The sequence below is a fragment of the Solea solea genome, chromosome 11 (assembly GCF_958295425.1).
Source record: "Solea solea chromosome 11, fSolSol10.1, whole genome shotgun sequence".
Taxonomy (NCBI): Eukaryota; Metazoa; Chordata; class Actinopteri; order Pleuronectiformes; family Soleidae; genus Solea; species Solea solea.
The window spans coordinates 10,926,957-10,946,886 of record NC_081144.1 but is presented as its reverse complement, the minus strand read 5'-3'; the positions used below and the strand labels follow the sequence as shown (position 1 = coordinate 10,946,886).

Below are 19,930 nucleotides of genomic sequence, written 5' to 3'. Positions count from 1 at the left end.
TTGGTCCGAGAGGCAACGCCCCCAATTTAAGGCCGTCTTCATGCGACATTGTGACATTGTTGCTGATGTGGAATTAACATGAACACTTCGACAAAAAAATACACAGTGCAATGAATTCAAACTCTTAACAGAAATCTAAAAAAGGAATTTATTTTTGTTTTTCTATGTTCTGATGAAAAACTGAATTTAACCCAATCAGCAGAAGAGGCTGGCCACACCATGCATGCAGTTTGCATAACCATGAGATATCACACTTTTTATCCAACTTCTCCTCCTCTTGTTCACACAATTATCTAAATGACAAAAATGTAAATGAGTTTTGAACCTTTTAAAATGGAGCAATAGTGAAGTGAATTGAAAAGGCCGAGACACGTGTGATTTACAGAGCATTAAAGACCCCCGTGCAACCCCCAACCCCCAACCCCCCGCAAACCAAGACCACTTCCAGCTAACAGCATGACAGTAAATATGGTAGTTTACATGTCGTAAACCCAGAAATGCACAACATGCAGAAACACACCTGGTCTTGGACATGCTCACAGTGACACACACACACACACACTTTGCCAATGTGGCGTTCATGGTGTCTTATACACACACTGATGGAGATGTGGGTTGCCAGGTCAGCTACCGCTGCACCCTCTCAGTGGATTGTGGATTGAATAATGATTGACGGCCAAAGTCTTTCTCCATCTGTCCCGCTTCACTCTGGGGGCTTACAGTACAGGCTTTTAGCCGCAGCTTCACTCACCTGGGGACACAACTGTGGCTATGTGTGTGTGTGTGTGTGTGTGTGTGTGCGCGTGCGCGTGCGTGTGTCCTTGATGCTAGAAAGCATTTGCCCTCTTAAACACAGCAGGTGCCTCCTGTGTCCTTGTGCCCTTAGGACTGAAGTGGAACACTAAACACTGCCATGCATCACCGTCACTTGTGCTGATATCTAGAGACTGGATCAGACGGAGTGTTGGAGGCAGAGAGTGTAGTGAAAGAGATGGACGAGTAGATGAACATAATGAAAACGTAGGAGGAAGAGATGAAGCATTGGAACGGAGGGAAACATGGACGTACTGTGTCTGAAACAGAGTGGAGATTCAGCTGTAGGTTTTAGCACCTATTCAGTGTCGTCCTTGAGAAACAAACACTTTTTCTCTCTGTTGATAACAGTCGAAGAGAAAGACTTCACATTTAAAGCTGCAGTGCGTAACTTTTGGCGTTTTTTTGTTTGTTGATGTTATTATTCTAACTCTGTTTGGTCTCAGAGAAACAAAATGATGTTTATTTGATCACCACATCCTATATATGAATACAGGGAGCACTGAGGGTCCGGGATCATTTATCGGATCTATTTTCTGAGCTTGTGTTTTCAGTCAAAGCTGTTTTCACTTTACTGGCACAGTGTGGCTTCTCTCTGTAGGGCTGCAATGATTAATCCATTACCAAGTTAATCATCAATATTTTGGTAATTGATTAATTGGTTGGAGTGTTTTTTTTTGTGTTTTTTTTTTTATTAAAATAGCTATCTGATTTTTTAGCTTCTCAAATGTGAATATTTTCTGGTTTCTTTGCTCCAAATAACAAAGAAATCATTGAAGATGAATCTATTATGAAAATAATGGTTTGTTGCACCCCCCCTCTCTCTCTCTCTCTCTCTCTGTGTTCAGTGTGGGAACATTGATTGATTCTGATATATATTAATAATAGATCAGTTTGTAAATCCTTCATAGCACCACTTCTTGAACAACTTAGCTGTAAAAGCTGGGATTAGGGGTTTCTACAGCGTTCATCGAATGTTTCAAATCCCCAATAAATTACTGTGCTAATTTAAAGGGGCGCGTTAGACGAGATCTGGAAGAAGCATTTACCGTATTTAGCAAATATGTGGCGAGATATTGCAAACATTTGTGTGCATGAATGCTTCTCTTCTCATCCTGTATAACAACTCGGGGTGTGTCCAGGTCGGCATCCAATTGTGAATTCTCAAAATTGTAGCTGCTTCGAGTCTGCCAGTTAGTATGCAGTGGCACACAGGCACACATGCTGGCTGAGTCATCAGTTAAATCCACATGCATACGTAGAGGAACAGGGCAGCAAGAAGTGCACGATAACAGAGAGAGCAAGCTCTCGTCATTACTTTCCATGTTGAACTGCTTGTGTGAATGGTGTGTATTGCTGATTTCATGTGTCAGGGTTTTTCCCCTTAGTGTTCAGACTCATTTCTGAGGCTGTAAGAAAAGAAATAGAGGAAATGCAAAGTAAGTGTACATAATATTGTTAAAAACAAATATGAAAGGGATGCAAGTTTCAGTTGTTAAATGATCCAGTGTGAAATGGTTTTATGCATGTGGAGACTGGAGCTAAATTCCCTTGTGCTGATCACTCCTGACACTCACAGCACTGCTGTGCCTGTACAAACGCATAAAAACAGAGACTCTGTATGTGAGCATTGTGAAATGTGTTAAGTAAGTCATATGCATGAATGAGCACTTTTGTGAAGCGCTGGTCTGCGAGGCTGAATGAATCTGTTTTATCTGCGTCATAACTCTTGAACTTCGGTGTCATGACTCTCATGTGGGGGGAAAATTTAAGTGAACAATAATGTTTCATGTGCTGTTTTATGGTTGGCTTTTCAAGTGGTTAAGTCCTGAGCGTGCAGACCTGCTGCTGCACAGGAAGGCTGCCGTTGTTAACTTTCACTGTCACTGTCTGCTGCATCTCGGAAGAAGGCCGCGTACAGACGCAGGTTTACTGTACGTACAAGGATAACTCCAGTTGTCCTTAATATCCTGTTGTTTTAAGATGGAGGGAAACATTAAGAGGCAGAAGGGGAAGCAGTTACTGCCAGCTCCAGATTCAGGAATAAATCATGGAGATTGTCACAATGTCCCTGATGTTCTGTGTCTTTTTGACATGGTCACTCTGTCAGAGAGGTCAGAAGGCATGTTGTACTGTTGAACTAGAAATATTGTTGTTTTGCTGATGGAGAGAGTGTGAATAAAGTTGATTTCCCTTTCGCTGAGACTAAAAGGGACCAAGGCACAAAGGAAACAATGCATATGATTAAAGAACTTGCTATTCATCGATCTCCAATGCCGTCCATCCTCAGCAGAGAAGAAAGAGAGACAGGACACAATACCTCCCTCTTTTTTTTTCAGCCTGAAAGGGGACGTGCAGGGAGAGGTATGAGCTGCATCGCTTTTGTGTCGGACATTGAGGGAAAGAAAGATGGACTGTAGTTGAAAAGGGTGAAGAGAAAAGCACAGAAAGAGAGGGAGTGGGCACTCCCTGTTTAGCAGGCGTGGACACAGAAAAGAGGAGGATGCAGAGAGTACATGGACGGAAGCAGAGGAGGAGAGAGCAGTTGGGCAGGAATGGAAGGATGAAGGGATGCAGAAGCTGCCACGGTGGTCTTTCTGCTGAGGGAGGGGGATTTGTGTCCGAGTGGTAGGAATTAGGTTGGCCCTCCATGCATGAGTACTCCTTACACACTCATAAATATACTCTCTTTCTATCTCCAGGTCCCAGGGCTTCCTTCTCATTTTCTGCTTTGTTTCATTCTATATCCTGTTCATCGCTTCCCCAGGATTCCTGTTCAAATTCATGGTTTATCAGCACAACCATGATGATTAAGTACTGCAGGTTAAAAAAGACAGCTGAGTGTTAAAGACGTGTGTATGTCATTAAGAGTGCAACACAACCAGCATTATAATAAATTAGCTACCCCTAGTTTATTTATTATGAACTGTAAACGTGAGAAATATGATGCAAATCCAAAAAGATTTCTCCACGTGCTTGTCCATTTGCCTACCATCTCTCTCTACCCTTCCCCCTTACATCCTCCATCTCAATCCTCCCTCATCCTCTCCCCTCTCCTCTCCTCCATGCTGCCCCCACCCCCGAGCCATGACCTCCCTCCACATCCCTCTCCACCCCTCCTAACCCCCCCTCCTCCTCCTCTCACCCCCCTCCTGACCTCTTTCCTTCTGCCTGGCTGTACCTCTCTCGGTAGTGCATTGCCTCGGTGCTTCTCTACCCATCCCTCCCTCTCGCTCATGCAGCGGTTTGGCTCCTCCCCTCCCTGCCTCGCCTAACGAACGGCACAGTCGATACCATTCTCAGTCCAACCCCCCCACCCCCACCCCCCATCTTTCAATACATCACTTTCTTTTCCAAACACTCTCTTTCACATTGTTGACCCATTCAAATTACCTCCTCTGCCTATATTCCCTCCTCCCTTCTATCCTCCAGTCAATCTCAGGCTAATTCCTGTTTCTGTTTCTCGAATTAATCATTTTGTACCTATCACGCAAATGCACCACAAATTAAAACCGTAATATTGTACATTTTGTGCAAATACAGGCCTGATTGTGAAACTGTGCCATATGTTTCTTAGTCTTTCCTCTTTGTGCTGGAATTGAAACCCTTCACTATGTGTTTGCATGTGCGGGACTAAAGAGCGGCAGCCTCCTCAGAACAATAAAACCTAACGGGCAGGCAGACAGGCTTCCATCCATCCTGCTCGCCAGCCAGCTCGGCACACACCATTTATTCCATGATCACTTATTTAGTAGCTTGTCTGCCTTAAAGAGAGATACAGACAGACGGAGAGAGAGAGAGAGGGGATGTTAAACCTGCTTTGCCAAGAAATACTGAAGCATTTAACGGCATCAACCACATCCACATAAACATGTGAAGAGCATGTCAAGAGAGTAAGAGAGTAGAGTTCACCAGCTAAACGATCTTATGAATTCATTTGAACAATCTGAGTCTTTTTTTTTTTGGACTGATTTTCATTTAATTGTCATGGAAACCACACTAACCAAGTGTGGGTCATCCGCTGGCACTGAGCAGGTGGTAGTGATGGTCATAGTATGGTTGCTAGAGAGGGACCATCAGAAAGTGATGAGATGGCATTAACAGCCGCTGGTAAATAAGCAGCTCTAGGATTTATATGATTTTTTTTTTTACAGATTATGAAATTCAAAGTTATTGGAGTATGGATTGGGACTATGATATAGTCTGGTCAGGCCGAGCTGCAGACTGGTTGGGTTTAATCAAATATACAAACACTGCTCCGTCTCTGTACCAGTACGTTCCTTCACAAGCTGCCGTGTCTCTGAGGAACTCTCCCTGTGTGTCTCTCATCTCACACAGCCAAGAAAAAAACACATTGTGTTGTTTTATTCACATTAACTTCACTGTGCTGGTGCACATGAAGGTGTCGGCATGTACTGTAGATAATGCCTTTAGTTCACAGTACAGCGTCACGGCTCTGCTCGCTACAGGGAGACAATAAACATTTCGCAGTTTCCCTCCAGCTCGGGCACAGAGATTTTCTGCATTTAGGCAAATGATTCGTTTCATTATCTCCCTACATTGCAAGATGCGCGGTTGTACGTGGACAAATAGATGTTCCTGCAAAACAAATGGAATCATTGTCATTCTGATGCCACTCAGTGTTCGTTAAAAACCGTGACAGCAAGGTGTGGATGATTCATTTGTTTTGAGTGAGTGAGTGAATGAATGAGATTTCTGCTCCCTCTCTATTCAGACAAATATAATAAAGCATAAATCAACTCCAGGAGTAAAATTAGTAATTTTCTGTCTGTCATTAAAGCAGAGCAGAAGCAGAAGTTAAAGGTGGTTTTGTGAGAATGTGATGTGAATCTGCTTTATGAAGGAATCATGCCATCTGCTGGACATTAACACAAACCTACATTATACACTGTGTTGGCATGTATGTGTGTGTGTGTGTGTGTTCTTGTATTTGTGCTTTGTGAGGATCAAAAATTGTATAAACCATACGGTGTGAGGACATTTAGGCTGATCCTCACATCTTTAAAGGGCCTGGTTTTAGGGTTAGGGTTAGAATCAGGTTTAGCTTAGGGTAAAGGTTACAGTTAGGGCAAGGGATTAGGGAATGCATTATGTCTATGAATGAAGCTCAAACGTGTGTGTGTGTGTGCGCACGTGACAGTTTACTGTAACAGCTATCACATGACGTCTATAAAGTTAATAACCAGCTCATACAGAATAAGAGCTTTTTCTGTAATCAGCGTGTATGTTGTCAATGCACCATGAACAATAGACTGTGTCATATGCGTTTTCTGCAACGACCTACACTTCAGTAACAGTCATGATGATGATCGTGATGGTAATGTCATGATGCATGAAATGTTCTCTTTGGTTTACTCAGTGTAGCGTCCAGTTACTGTGACCAGGTTGAGACCTCTAGGAGTAGTTTAATATAATTCCATATGAAACTAAGGGCACATTTATTCAATTAAGCACCACAAAAAATCCCTCCAGTCCACTGTGTTGACAGAGATCTGACGGGAGCATGAGAAAATGGGCACAGACAAGTGAGCCTATGATTTAGGTGCAGTGAGTTTTAGGCCCTAAATGTCCATGCTGAGAGATTTATATTTGTATGTAGATTTATGTACGACCTGTATGGCTCACAGGCAGGAATAATATATATGAGCTGCACTTTGCAACTGCCCAGTCTCAGTGTGTCTGTAACATGTTAATGTGATGAAATGTGCTAGTCAGAACAACGCTTGTTTGTCTGCTGCCCAAGTCAAACCCATATAATGTAAAAAAAAAAAAGTAGCAGCATGTTGAAAACACATTCTCTGTTTTTTTTTTTTATGATAAAACTGAACGCCTCCCTGTCCACTTCTTCAGATGATTCATCATCAGAGAGCGGCAGTGGCAATGGCCTGCCTGTGCTGACCCCGCCCTCTTCCGCTGTGACGGATGGCACCATTGTCAGGGAAACCAAGGTTATCAATGGCAACGGCGGCCCTGTCCCACTCGACTTCAGCACGCCGACTTCCTCCTCCTCGTCATCTGAGGACCAGCAGCCGGTCAACCTGAGTGACCCGCCCCCTCAGCGCCTGCCCCTTTCTACCGCTCACCTGCCCGTCACTGTGTCAGCAGCAGCCGCGGCGCTGCTCGGCGCTCTGCATCCCAATGCGTCCGAGGAGCTCCGCAGGAAGTACCCGCTCGCAGCCAAACCTCCCGTCGCTCCACACCCGGCCCTGCCGCTGCCACACACACATAACGCACTCACTTTGACCTCACACTCCCAGTCCCACACACACACTGCTGAGCTGCGACTGGACAGAGACAGCAGGGACTACGGGGGCAAGGTGAGATTCCACACACACACACACACACACACACACACACACACATACACACTCTTTTTTTGTTAGAACCAGCCTAAATGTCTTCACAAAGATAGGTGTGATTCAGATATTGTACCTACACCCTACTACAGACATACACACACTTACACACACACACAGGTCTGTACACCTATTCATCTGAGGACACTGCATTGACTTCTATTCATTTGGACACCTTAAACAAATGAAATTATCCTTAACCTTAATCATAACCAGTTCATGCCTAACCCTAACTTGAACCTAACCACAATTCAAATCTTAGTCCGAAACATAACCAGTTCTTTAGAAATGAGGTTCTGCCTCATTAGGACCAGGTTTTGGTCTCCACGAGCACTATTGTTTGTCAGAAAAGTGTTAATATTTACACTGACAAAGAGTTTCTGCTGACACAGAATGATCTGATAAGCTCAGAGGTGTATGATTATAATAGTTAGCTCAGTTCTCAATTAAGGATAAAACTTTGGTGAATGTCTGTAAAGTGAAGCCTGAAGAATAACATCACTGAATGCTGAGTGCAGCGTTTGCTGTGAAGTTGAAGGTTAGGAGAGAAAGAAAATGTGCAAACAATGTGAGAATGTCATTGTGTTATTTCATCGTGACTTCCATTCGCTCAGCTTCTCCTCTACTTGCTGCTGTCTGCAAACACACATATTCTGTGTGAAATTGTTAATTGTTCTAGTATAGAACGTACATTTAAGTATACATGAAATATTGTTGCTCCACCAAAGAGTGATTTCATACTTCAAACTACTTTTCGATGTCCAAAGTGGCAAAACTCAATATCTCAGGGAAATACAACTTAAAGAAAATACACCGAATCTGAAGCAAAGTGTACAACTTTACAGTCTGTACTGTATATAAACTGAGTAAAACCAGCTTCAACAAAATGTCATTTTAGTTCCTGTAAATGCTACTGTGCACCGATGTATGAATTATTGTTAGTACGTAACTTAGTTAGTTAAAGCTAAGATTAGAGAGTTACTTTTGTGTTAAATAGGCTTTTCAGTGATAAGTTGTCACATCGTAATGAGAAAAATAATTGGTTTTTCATGAGGTCCACTGGTAAACAGATAGGGCTACATTAACAGTTATATGTATATAATTTATATGTATACACACATATATATATATATATATATATATACATATATATATATATGTATACACATATATATACATATGTATGTATATCACTTCATGTTTGATATTCACAGTTGGATGTAAAACAATTACAAGACAACAGTATCATTTATATACTATATATGTGTGTGTGTGTGTGTGTTCAGTCCCCACAGTACAGTTCAGGCGGCAGCTATGACAGCATCAAGATGGACTTGAGTGCCGAGGACCTGACCGTGGGGCGTCATGGTAGCCAGGTTGCCCCAGACGATGACGACGACGACCACGATGACCACGACGACAACGACAAGATCAACGACACAGAGGGAGTGGATCCCGAGAGACTAAAGGCCTTCAATGTAAGTCAGAGACATTGTGTTGGGTCAGACCCTCAGCTCTGTCCACCATGATGTCCCCACAGGGATCAATATTACATGTCCTCCAGAATTCATAAAGAGAAAATATTGAGGAGCAGCCTCTTTATCTCTCTGAAAAGCTGTCAGTGTCCATCGATCACCACACTACACTGGTGTTAGTCACATTACACTGGCTCCCTGTGACTTTTAGAACTGGCTTAAGTCTTTGTAATGATTTACAAAGTGGAACAACTGACAGCTGAAGGTTCAAATGAGACCAAATCAAAGCAAAAAAACAGAATATTGAACTTACCGCCATCAGAACGTTGATAAATGCAACTTTGAATAAATGATAGTGTTTCTACGTTTGAGTAAAAAGGCAGCTGTTTGCTATACAGTACAAATGATAAGGACTTTCTGAGCCCGATGCCAATAATGACAAGATTGAACAGCTGTCTTGTTTCCTTACAGATGTTTGTGCGTCTGTTTGTGGACGAGAACCTGGATCGGATGGTACCCATCTCCAAACAGCCCAAGGAAAAGATCCAGGCCATCATCGAGTCCTGCAGCAGACAGTTCCCAGAATTCCAAGAACGTGCTCGCAAGCGCATCCGCACCTACCTCAAATCCTGCCGGCGCATGAAGAAGAACGGCATGGAGGTATTGTACCTGTTTCATATCTGTTTGATGTTTTTTTTTTTTTTCTTCATATAATTCATGTAATGCAATCAGCTAATTATGTTATAAATATTCGCTTACATGGAGCAAAAAACGTGAATTTATTATCACAATTGTAAGTAAAAAAGTAAAACTGTCAACAAATGTAATATAGAAGCATTTAATTGCTGAACCTCTTTTTTATGAATTTATCATTGTTGCATGAAAGCGCCATAGCACAATTTCAGAGAAATGTTTTCAGTGCAGTCTGAGCTCTGTGACATATACAACCTCACGCCTGCTCTCACAAAGCTTTTAGGCTGACAGCTACGGAGATATTTTTGTGCAGAGGCTCTAACACGGCTGTCGAGTCTTTATCTAAATGGTGAAAAAACTAGAATGAAAATCTCCTAAATCTACTGTTCTCTCTTTTACTGTGCAGTGCAAGCACAAAGGGGTGGTTTGCAGTCTAATTGATCTGCAACATGTTCAGAGCCACTCATTCCCATAATGCAATGCCAGCTTTTCTTCTCTTGTCATTAAACCAACTCTCATGGGGAGAGCTAGAGACCTTGGTCTCTTGTTTCCTCATGTTAGGCTCACAGAACCTCTCAGTCAAACGTGTGCTTTAGTAAAATCATCCCTCTTGTTGCTTTTATGTGTGGTAAAAAAGTGTGTCTGTGTGGTTTAATCAAAAGCTCTAGGGCATAACTTTTAAACCTAAGCAAATATCTATCACTTTATGTATTTATTTATTTATTTATTTATTTTTTGTTTGTTTCTTAAATGAGTTCACACGATGCTGACTAGTGGCATTTTTACAGACTTTTCACATTTCACTTAGTTTGATGTCAAGACAAACCAGAGTCACAGTTGCGAGAGTTTTAGAGTCTGACTGAAAAGACGCAAAAGCATCCACGAAAAGCTCAAAAAACCCAATTGTTCAGGACAAATGCTGCATAGTTTCTGTTCATAAAGACCAAACCGAGGCAGAATAACGAATTACGCATTCCAGCTTTGAATAAGCAGCAACAATCAATTATCATGTGAGTGAGAAGATTTTAAAATGTTAAGAAACAACATTATGTGGTGCAGAATGACTTCACAGAAGCACTCTTAAACACCATAATGCAGCATTTCTTTATGTGTACCACCTCCATCAACAGGAACCAGCAGGGAGTGTGCAGTAGCACAGGCAATTAATCTACTGTAATCTGCGGTAGTGAAGCAGAAAATGAATGATTGTACCAAATGCTCCCATGCTGATTCTGACCCACTAAATCATCCACCAAACCCTCCCGCACATGCCAAAGTTACTGTCACTGGCTCCTCGTCTCTTTGGATTAAAAAACTGTGTTACTGAGGTCAAGAGAGACCAGTGATTTGCTTTAAGTCAGCTGTGTCTGATCTAACTGACTTAAAGCAGAGGAGTGCATGATGTTAACCTGTCACAGGTTTACATGTAATCCTGTTGTTGGGCATCAGGCTGCTTCACTGAATCAGGCACGGCAATGCCACTGCTGCCCCCCAGTGGTGAAGACTGATGTCACACTGTGTTTTTATTGCACAGATTTTACATTTTCAGAAAGGATTTTTTTTATTTTATCCCTTTTAAAATGTTTTTTTTGGGGCGAAATGTGTCTCTGAATTGAGGGTCAATTGAAAGAGGATGTCACATCATGTACAATCTGATGTGACATCAGTAAGATTGACACACGAACTATGCTTAATTTGATCATGATGGCACAAAAAAAGTAGAAAAACATCTCCACTGGCTGCAGCTTTTTTTTTCCTGCCCGAGGGTTTTTTTCCAGTCTAATATAATCCGTATATAAAAGTAACACAACACTTGAAGGATTATGTAAATAATCCCCTGTTTGTTTACAGTTTACAGTTTCTCTAAACCATCTGCATGGAAATCTTTTGTCTGTACAAAGGCCATTGTTGTGTTCCCACCAGGTCCAGTGAATTGTTAGGACAATACTGGACTGCATTAAGCAGTGCTGTGTATTTTTTTAGGAAAAGTCACATGATGAAGTGCTGCACGGGGGAAGCAAAGAAACCTGCAAGTGCAGCACATTTGTGGGCATGTCTGCAGCAGTGCTGCTTTGAACTGTGCAGAGATGAAGCCACAAGTGTGTTTGGCTGCTGGAAAAGTCTAAAACACTTGGTTTGTATGTTACTTTCTGTCATCTCTAGACCCGTCCTACTCCACCTCACCTCACCTCAGCCATGGCTGAGAATATTCTGGCAGCTGCCTGTGAGAGTGAATCACGCAACGCTGCAAAAAGAATGCGTCTTGAAACCTATCATGTAAGTCTGTGCCACTGAAATGAGGAGAAACAATCCCATTCTCTACTTCTACCTCTACTGCCTTATTGAAAGAACCCTTGATTCTGTTTCCCTTTGCCAGGATGAACAGATCTCACTGGACAAGCCATCCAGTGGTGGAGGAAGTCTGAGGGAACCAGCATCCCTCGCTCACTCCGCCTACTCCCTGGCCGCATCAGCCTTCTCCTCCCAGGACGCCCAGCTCTACATCAACGGAGCCGGTCTGAGCTATGGTTACCGTGGATACCCAGGCCTGGGCGCTGCCATGCAACACCCCGTTTCCCTGACGACTGGCGCTGCTGTTCAGAGCAATGGTGAGAACTGGAGAACAGCTGGGGACAGAGGAGCAAGGTCTTAATGGAGACAGACGGGGAGATGAGAAGGACGGGAGGAAAGAATGATAACGCTGAGTAAAAAGAGGAGGATGAAAGTCGGGAGAGGGAGGGACCATGATATAGCTTACAGTTGTAGATTTAAAATGATTTTTACAAAAAATGGCACAGGATAGTGTTCCAGAATGTTCCTCATTCCGTTTTTTCTCTCTCTGTGTAGAAGTGATGCACGGGTCGACCCGAAACACACAGATCAGTTTGGTGGAAATACAGCGGGTCTGGGTGGGTTGGGTTGTAATTAACTTATAGATTTGCGGCCTGGTGGGTCAGGTTCAGCTTTCATAACAGGTCAGGTGGTTGCAGGTCTATTGCAAGTATATTTCAGTGCAGTATAAACCTGCAAATGTACAGTTACAAAAAAACATGATTGTTTTCCTCTGTCCTCCTCTTCCATTCTTCCATTGCTGCGCATGAATCTCCTGTCCTTTGCTTCCTCCATTAATCTTTTCCTCCGTCTCCTCAGGTCCCACAGACCTCAGTATGAAGTCTCTGTCCTCTGCCAACATCGGCAACTCCTCGTCTACTGCCACCAACAGCCTGGGTGGACGAGGCAGTGGAGGTGGCGGAGGGGGTGGGGCCTCAACCCAGCTCAGCCAACCGGAGATCACCGCCGTGCGTCAGCTGATCGCAGGCTACCGGGAATCAGCTGCCTTCCTGCTTCGCTCAGCAGATGAGCTGGAGAACCTCATCCTGCAGCAGAACTAAATCGGGGGAAACGTGGGGGAGAACACACACAAACACACATCAGTGAGCACACACACGCATACACACACTGTCCCTTATATTTAGTATGTGTGTGTGTGTGTGTGTGTGTCTGCGTCCGCCTGTGTCTCCTCTTGTGTGTTGCTCTTGCCTCCTTCAATTGGCTTTTGTTGTTTTTTGGAAACGTTTTTTAAAGGAGAAGCGCACTGGAGGGCTTTCCGCCCGTCCTCTCTGCGAGCACCTCACAATCATTGCTGCACTCTGAACAGACGAGTGTGGAAGGGAGGAGTAGCCCGGATGAAGAGAGAAGAAGACTGCTGCTGTGGTTTTTTTTTTGTCCTCGTGGAAGGAAAAGTGAAGTTTTTGAGCTTTCCTGTAAAGCTCCAACCTCGGGGGCGGGGTTGGGGGATGGGGGGGGAGGGAGAAGGGGGGGTTGATTGACGGATGCCCCGGCCAACACTGTTTTATGATCATAAGGATTAAAAAATAATATATGATTATAGTACTATTGAAGGATTTTGGTACATGATGAGCGCTTTTGATTTAACTGAAGATTCATTTAGTTGGGTTTTTATTTTATTTTATTTTTTTTTTGGATTCCAGTGAGTTTTTTTGTTGTTGTTGTTTTTTACTCTTCCCAAGTGACTAAAAGGAGAAAAAAAAAGCTGTTTTAAGACTTATCTTAAAAGATAGCACTGGATAGGGAAAAGACTGAATCAAGAGACTGAACCTGGAAAAGATATGAGAACATTTTTTTTGTTTGTTTGGAAAAAACAAAAAACAAAAAAAAAGGAGAGAAACACCTTTCTGTGCTCGCTTGTATATACGCTCTCTTCTGTGTCCTATAGCACTTTTCCCTCACCTGAAAACTTTCCCTGAAACCCAAACCCCTGAATCATCACCCCTTTTACCAAGGAGCAACTCGCTACTTATGCATCTAAGACGCCATGTTGACCACCAGAAAATACCTCAGATAAGACCTGCCAATATTCACTCACTCACTCACTCACACACACACACACACACACACACACACACACACACACACACACACACACACACACAGTTTGCTTCTACTTAACCACCTGATGTCTTCAGGGTTTATTTTTGGCAGGAGAATCAAACCACGTTGTGCAAAGGGTTCGACATGTCATGTCAAAACAAGACGTGATGTTCTAAACTTTAAAACACTGAAAATCTATTGACTTTTCTTTTGTCTGTGTGGGTTTGTTTGTTTGTTTGTGTGCTGCTGTAAATAATCATTTCATCTAGAAAACAGAGCTGAAGTTGATGTGCGTGTGCGTGTGTGTGTGTGTGTGAAGGGGTATTTCTTTAAAGAAGGAGGAGGCTTAAATGTTGATTATTGGTGGCAACTTTACCTCCAGCCTCTACTTTTTACAAATGTAGATGTAATACCAACGAAACCTCAGCATCATTCTATTTAATCCCCCCACCTCCCCATCCTTCTTCTTCTTTTCTCCATTGGACCTATTCTACACTTCTTCAGCGTGGACCTAAACATCCTCCTTCTCCTTCCTGGTGCAGTCAGTCATCAGCAGAAGAGACTGACCTGATCTTACTGTGTTTGTATGTTCAACTCTGAGATGGCCATTACTGTTGTTATTATTATTGTTGTTGTTATTATTATTATTATTTCTATGATTATAATGATGAACATTCATGTTGCTGCTGCTATACAAAACAACCGGACCTTCTGCCATAGACCTGAAACCTCAACGAACGGCGGGCCTTAGCTCGCTCCAGTGCCCCCATGGAAAACCCGACCGACCAACCTCCTGCAGCCTCGGCCGCACCTTCAGCTCAACAACAACAAAGCAAAAACCACTCAAAGACTCACTATGTGTCAGGAGAACTTTGAACTGACACTTCTTCAACAACTCTCTCTCTCTCTCTCTGACTGGTTGGTTGGTGTCTTTGTTTTTGCTTCACAGGGCTTGATTAATGTTGTCTTTTGTGACTTTCTAACTATGAATTCTCTTTCTTATCATTTCTTCCCATGTTTTTATCCTTCTGGAGGGCATGGAGTGCTCTGTGTCGTCTTGTAGTCTTGCACGTTCACTACAACGCTCCGTACTAGGCCAACAAGTGCACACTCGGCCCACTCAGAGGGGCTGATCATTCTGTGTGGAAAGTGGAATAATTTAGATGAGACTTGTTTTGGTTCATTTAGTCCTGAAGCAAAGAAAAGAGGCTGTTATGAATAATTTTCTACCGCTTTCAGCCCTGTTGTTGTTACATCAGATGAAGGCATTTTTCTTGCCAAGCTTGTCAGCGCTTAAAAATGATATTTACTACATACATGGTTACTGTTGAAGCCTCTGATGTACTTGTCCTGTGTGGAGGCAAAGCCAGAGTTGGATTTTTGGCCTTTAGTTTTGCACAAAGACTGTAAACAGGGATAGCAACTTTCCTGGCTGTGGCATTGTTAGACTTTTGTTGTAACGAACAATCATTGAGCTGAAGCAGTAATTGTAGATGCCTCAAGAAAAAGCCAATTCCAGTCTTTATTCTAAGCGAAACTAACCGGCTGCAGCTTCATATTTACCACACAGGTATGAGAATGGTATCAGTCTTGTACATTTCTTTAAGGAACTGTGGCACTGGTATCAAGTTTGTTACAGTACCTAATATGAGAGCAAATCTTCTGGTTTCAGTCACTAATTGTAGGAATAAGTCACTCAAGTTTTCTATCAGTGGGATTTTGAACCTGGAAAATGAACCAAATGTCAAATGTGGATTATTTCCTCTGGAGGCGTTGCTGTGTGAACCGTGCTTCTTCTGTTTCCACTCACTTCAACTGTCGTGTCACTGTAATTTGCTCTCTTTTTGCACACTGAGCGAAGCAACAGTCATCTGTGATTTGAAGGTGAGGGTCTCTCTCTGTGTCTGTATGCATGTGTCCCAGGAGAGATCCCACCTTCCCCCAACTTGCACTGCTGAGAGTGAAGAGGTGTGGTGTTTTTGTTTTGTTTTGTTTGCAATGCAGCTGATAATCATAGCATCCACTGGTCCTCAGATGGTTTGTGTGAGTGACAGGCTGTGTGCGTACAGTATGAAAGCCATTTATCCATCCACACTTTGACTTCTGCGTCGACGTCTTGTGTGAGCATTGCATCGATCACGAGTTAGTTTGAAATGCTGACGGCGTAGATGATTCAATTTAGACTGTCGACGATGTAGAATGGTAAAAGTTTAGGTCTCATCACTGAATTACACAAATATGCAAAGAATTCATTAAAGAAGAGAAACGGGAGAGAGATAACGCGATGGGGGCGTCATAGAGCGCAGATTTGAGTTTATGGCTACAACTAATTCGGTTTATTTTCCCTAAAATTTAAGAAGATTTCTAAGTTGAGTTCTTAACCCTTTTGAAAGAGTGGAAATATCAAATATGTCCTAACTTTGTCTCACGTTGTGAGGCGTGCCGAGGTTTAATCACTTTCTATGCCTCTGCGCTAAAACCCAACAGATGACGGGAGCGGTGTTGTGGCGGCGTTGTCCATTTGTCTCCATCGCTCTCGTAATGTGAGACCTCAGGAACATTGCGAAGGGTTTCCCTCACTCGACAATGAGCTTGTCACGTAATGTTGGAGATCATTAGGTCATCGTGACCTCACGAAAGAACAAGAATTCCTGTGGTTATTATGAGGAAATACATCTCCATGATTGTGAGGCTCCGCGGCGCTCTGTCCTTCTCTTCTTCTGTGTGATTCTCGCTGTGCTCTCAGAGTAACTGCCAACGGTTTTGCTGAGTCATCCTACTTTACATTGTTGGGGGAGATTCGGCATCTTTGGGACACTTGGAATGGGCCGGACGTTCTCTCAGTGGCGGTCAGATTGGGTGACCCACTGTGTGATGGAGCTGAGTCACATTAACACTTCATTCCTCAGACGGGTGGGCCGTTTATTTTATTTTATTTTATTTTTTACCTCCTTCAGATGTGACTGAAGAACATTCCTGTAACTGTGAATTGAAAACCTCAAGGTCCCCTTAAAGTATGTGTTAAGTAGTGAAGGATGTTACAGTTAGTAAATGACAGTGATGGGTTTGCAGTTTGTTTTTCTAACATGGTTCTAATATTCTTTATCACTTCTCTACAAAATGATGCTCTGTGAGTGGTGAATGGTCCATCCTTCTTCTTTCCAACTCCTCTGAGTTGTATTTTTGTTTCTGTCAGCTAAAAAAACAACAACTTCCTAGACAAACAGCTTTTTGGGAATGGGATGTGGCATATTTTTCTTTCTGCCTTGGAGTGATTGAATCAAACAGGACTGAACCTCTGAGATCTTCCTATAAATTTTAACAGTTGGCCAGCGAACATCTTGGCTATAAAAACACATAAAATGTGTTATCATAGACATCGGGAGCCCAAAAATCATTTTAGTGGCTGTAAGGTACGCTTGTTGTTGGTCAGAAGAGAGGATTTGGGGGATTTTGTCATTGGTTCTTTGGCGCTGACGTTCTCTTGTCATCATCAGAAAACATGTTTCTATGGGTCAACTCAGTTTATCCCAAAGTCAGACAGGTACAGATTATCAACACAAGAAAGTAAGAATGCCAACAACTGTGTAAAAGGAGAAAAAGAAATGACAATCTTGTGTAATTTGCTCACCTTTTGATTTCCAATTCCTCCGTCTGTTGTGTACATTACACAATCAGAACGATCAAAATCCAAAACTACCACTCCTCCTGTTGTTAACGTTTCCCACTTGCCGAGCTGATACATTTCAGTTTTTTTTAATATTTCATTGTATTATTAATAATAGTGCGAGTCATGTGGTCTTTTTGGAGGGGAAGGTACTTTGTACAATATTCCAAAAGCCAAATCAAACTGTTCACTGACTTTTACTCCACAGTATAACCTCACAAGACAGTGATGATCTGCTGAATTAAAACAACAACAACAGGGATTTAACTCTGAACTCTCTGACAGTGGCATGTGGAGAACAAACGTAACCTTTTTTTTGTTTTTCTTTCTGTGGCAACTAAATGAAATGGGTTGTTAATTAAAAAGGTCTGAACTCTGCATCTGCTGTGATGTACACCTGACAATTTCACATTTAAATGTGCAAAGATGGGGGGAAAATACATTTGTTTACTTCTTTGCTGCTGGTTATGTTTTAGCCTTGCTTACAAATGAAAGTGTTGAGCTATTTCTTTGTTTAATTAAGTCAAATCAAAGAGTATTAAAGGTGAAACTGTTTTCATTTTAATAGCAGGCCAAGAAAATGGGCTTTTTTCTTTTCTTTTTTTTAATCTTTGTCTCGTTTTGTCCGTTTCATCTGACTCTCGGCAAGAATGCGAATAATCACGTTTTCAAAAATGACATATTTTGATTTCTTTGAAAGTCCTCACCTTTTACAGACCTCTTAATCTCTATGTTCAGTTCTAGCTGTGGCCTTAACTCCATTTGTACAGGAATGACTCTCTACGTTCACATTTGTACTTCTAAATGACAAAAAAAGAAAAAAAAAAATCTGCTTTTTAATTCAAGTTATTGTGACGCATCAGTTTAGTGAAACCTCGGAAACACATTTGAACAGTGAAGAGCTAAAAAGGTTAATGGAGCTACTTTCATTATTTTTCTATCAGGGCAAATGTACAGCTTACTCCTCAAAGTCAAGAAAAAAACTCCTTGAGCCATTTTGTTGTATGTTTTATTTTTGTTTATTTTCCGGGTGCTTTAGAATCATTCTTTTCAACTAATTGAAGTTTCTTCTTTCCTTCACTCCGTCTCACTTCACCTGACTTTTCTTCTTTCTTACCAGACTCCTGATTGTCTTGATTTCCTCTGCCAGAGCTTTGTACTTCACAGTGATACCAATTAGAAACCGGTATTCTCCTCATGATTTGACTCAGTGGAAGTGTAATGTTTACATGTACAGAATTTTTTGCGATTCCTTCTGGTTTTGTTCTCTAATTCCTCTCATCCCTCTGTCTCTCGCTCTCCTCATGCTCGTGTTTTCACTTAATCTGACTCGTTCACACACTGAAGGGAAATGGGACTGAGTCTGAATACAATTATCCCCATTTCCCAACCACGAGGGGACATTTTGAATTTCGTTTTTATTCTTTCAAACTACATTCTAATTGAATGCCTTGAGAGCATTCGTTCAGTAGTGAGATACTTTAGATGCACCTGTGTTAAATGTTAAAGATTAACAACTTTGACCTTCTGCTCTTTGTGAGTTGAAGATGAAAAATGAGGCGCCCCTGCATGATCGGAGTTTTTTTGTTGTTGTTTTCTGTTGTGGGGAGGCTGTCAGTTGTGTGTTCGTTTGGCTCTGGTGGATGAGGAGACTGACCACCGACTACTTGGTTAACTCCACCACACATAGAATCACAGTGGGGCCGCAACAAAAACAAAATCCTCCACTGGTTTGACCACAATCTGGTGGAGATGATTCCTCAGTGAATGATAAGCCATTACAGACCCTTTGTGTTGGGTCTTTTAGACTATTAGTATATTTAGCAAAACTTAAAAACTGCAGATGACAAAACTCAACCTCAGGTAAAAAAAAAAGAAAGAAAGAAGAAGTGGACATCGCTTTTGTAAAAAAAAAAACACATGGAACTGAAGGCCCATTTCCCTCTCTCTTTGATACCATTTAAATTATATCAAAAATTCTTTTTATATTTATTGTGTTTATTATTATGTATAACAGTGAATACCTTTTTTTCCAGTACCTGTGGCTAATTATTTTGATTCTTTAGAAAAGTGTTACTAATATGTGAAGCATCTTTAATGATTGGGGGGAAAAAAAGACATAAATAAATCTAGGGTTTATTTTTTTTTATTTTCTTTAATTTTTGGGGCTTTTTTTGTTTGTTTATGTTGTTGTTGTTGTTGTTGGCTCTGTTGGAGCGGTGCGAGTGCAGTTGTTTAGCCTAAAAACAATGAGAACATATCACTCGGGTCCATGACAAAGAAACCAATGATGGAGACAAAAAAAAAGGAGCTTTCTTTTGTGTGATGTCACTGCTAAGGCTGAAATGTTTCTGGACTTAAAAAAAAAAAATGTGACCATTTATTTTTGTTTGTTTTGGATTATGTTTGTTTTCTCCCGAGCTGTACGTCACAAAGCTAAATATACTAATAAAACAGTGTGCTATCTATCAAACTGAGACGATTCTTTATTCCAGTGGGTGAAAAATCAAAAG

At 41.9% G+C, this 19,930-nt stretch overlaps 1 protein-coding gene across 2 annotated transcripts in view; it reads left to right on the top strand.

Annotated features, from left to right (window-relative positions):
- LOC131468009 (nucleolar protein 4-like) overlaps positions 1-13,141 on the top strand; it is a 100,402-nt gene extending 87,261 nt beyond the window's left edge. For both annotated transcript variants that reach the window (XM_058641829.1, XM_058641830.1), the window contains 6 exons: positions 6,685-7,151; positions 8,477-8,668; positions 9,137-9,325; positions 11,522-11,635; positions 11,736-11,967; positions 12,509-13,141. In XM_058641829.1, coding sequence (XP_058497812.1) covers positions 6,685-7,151; positions 8,477-8,668; positions 9,137-9,325; positions 11,522-11,635; positions 11,736-11,967; positions 12,509-12,750 — 1,436 coding nt within the window. In that variant the 3' untranslated portion in view covers positions 12,751-13,141. The remainder of the gene's footprint in view (positions 1-6,684; positions 7,152-8,476; positions 8,669-9,136; positions 9,326-11,521; positions 11,636-11,735; positions 11,968-12,508) is intronic.
- Positions 13,142-19,930: the final 6,789 nt, after the last annotated feature.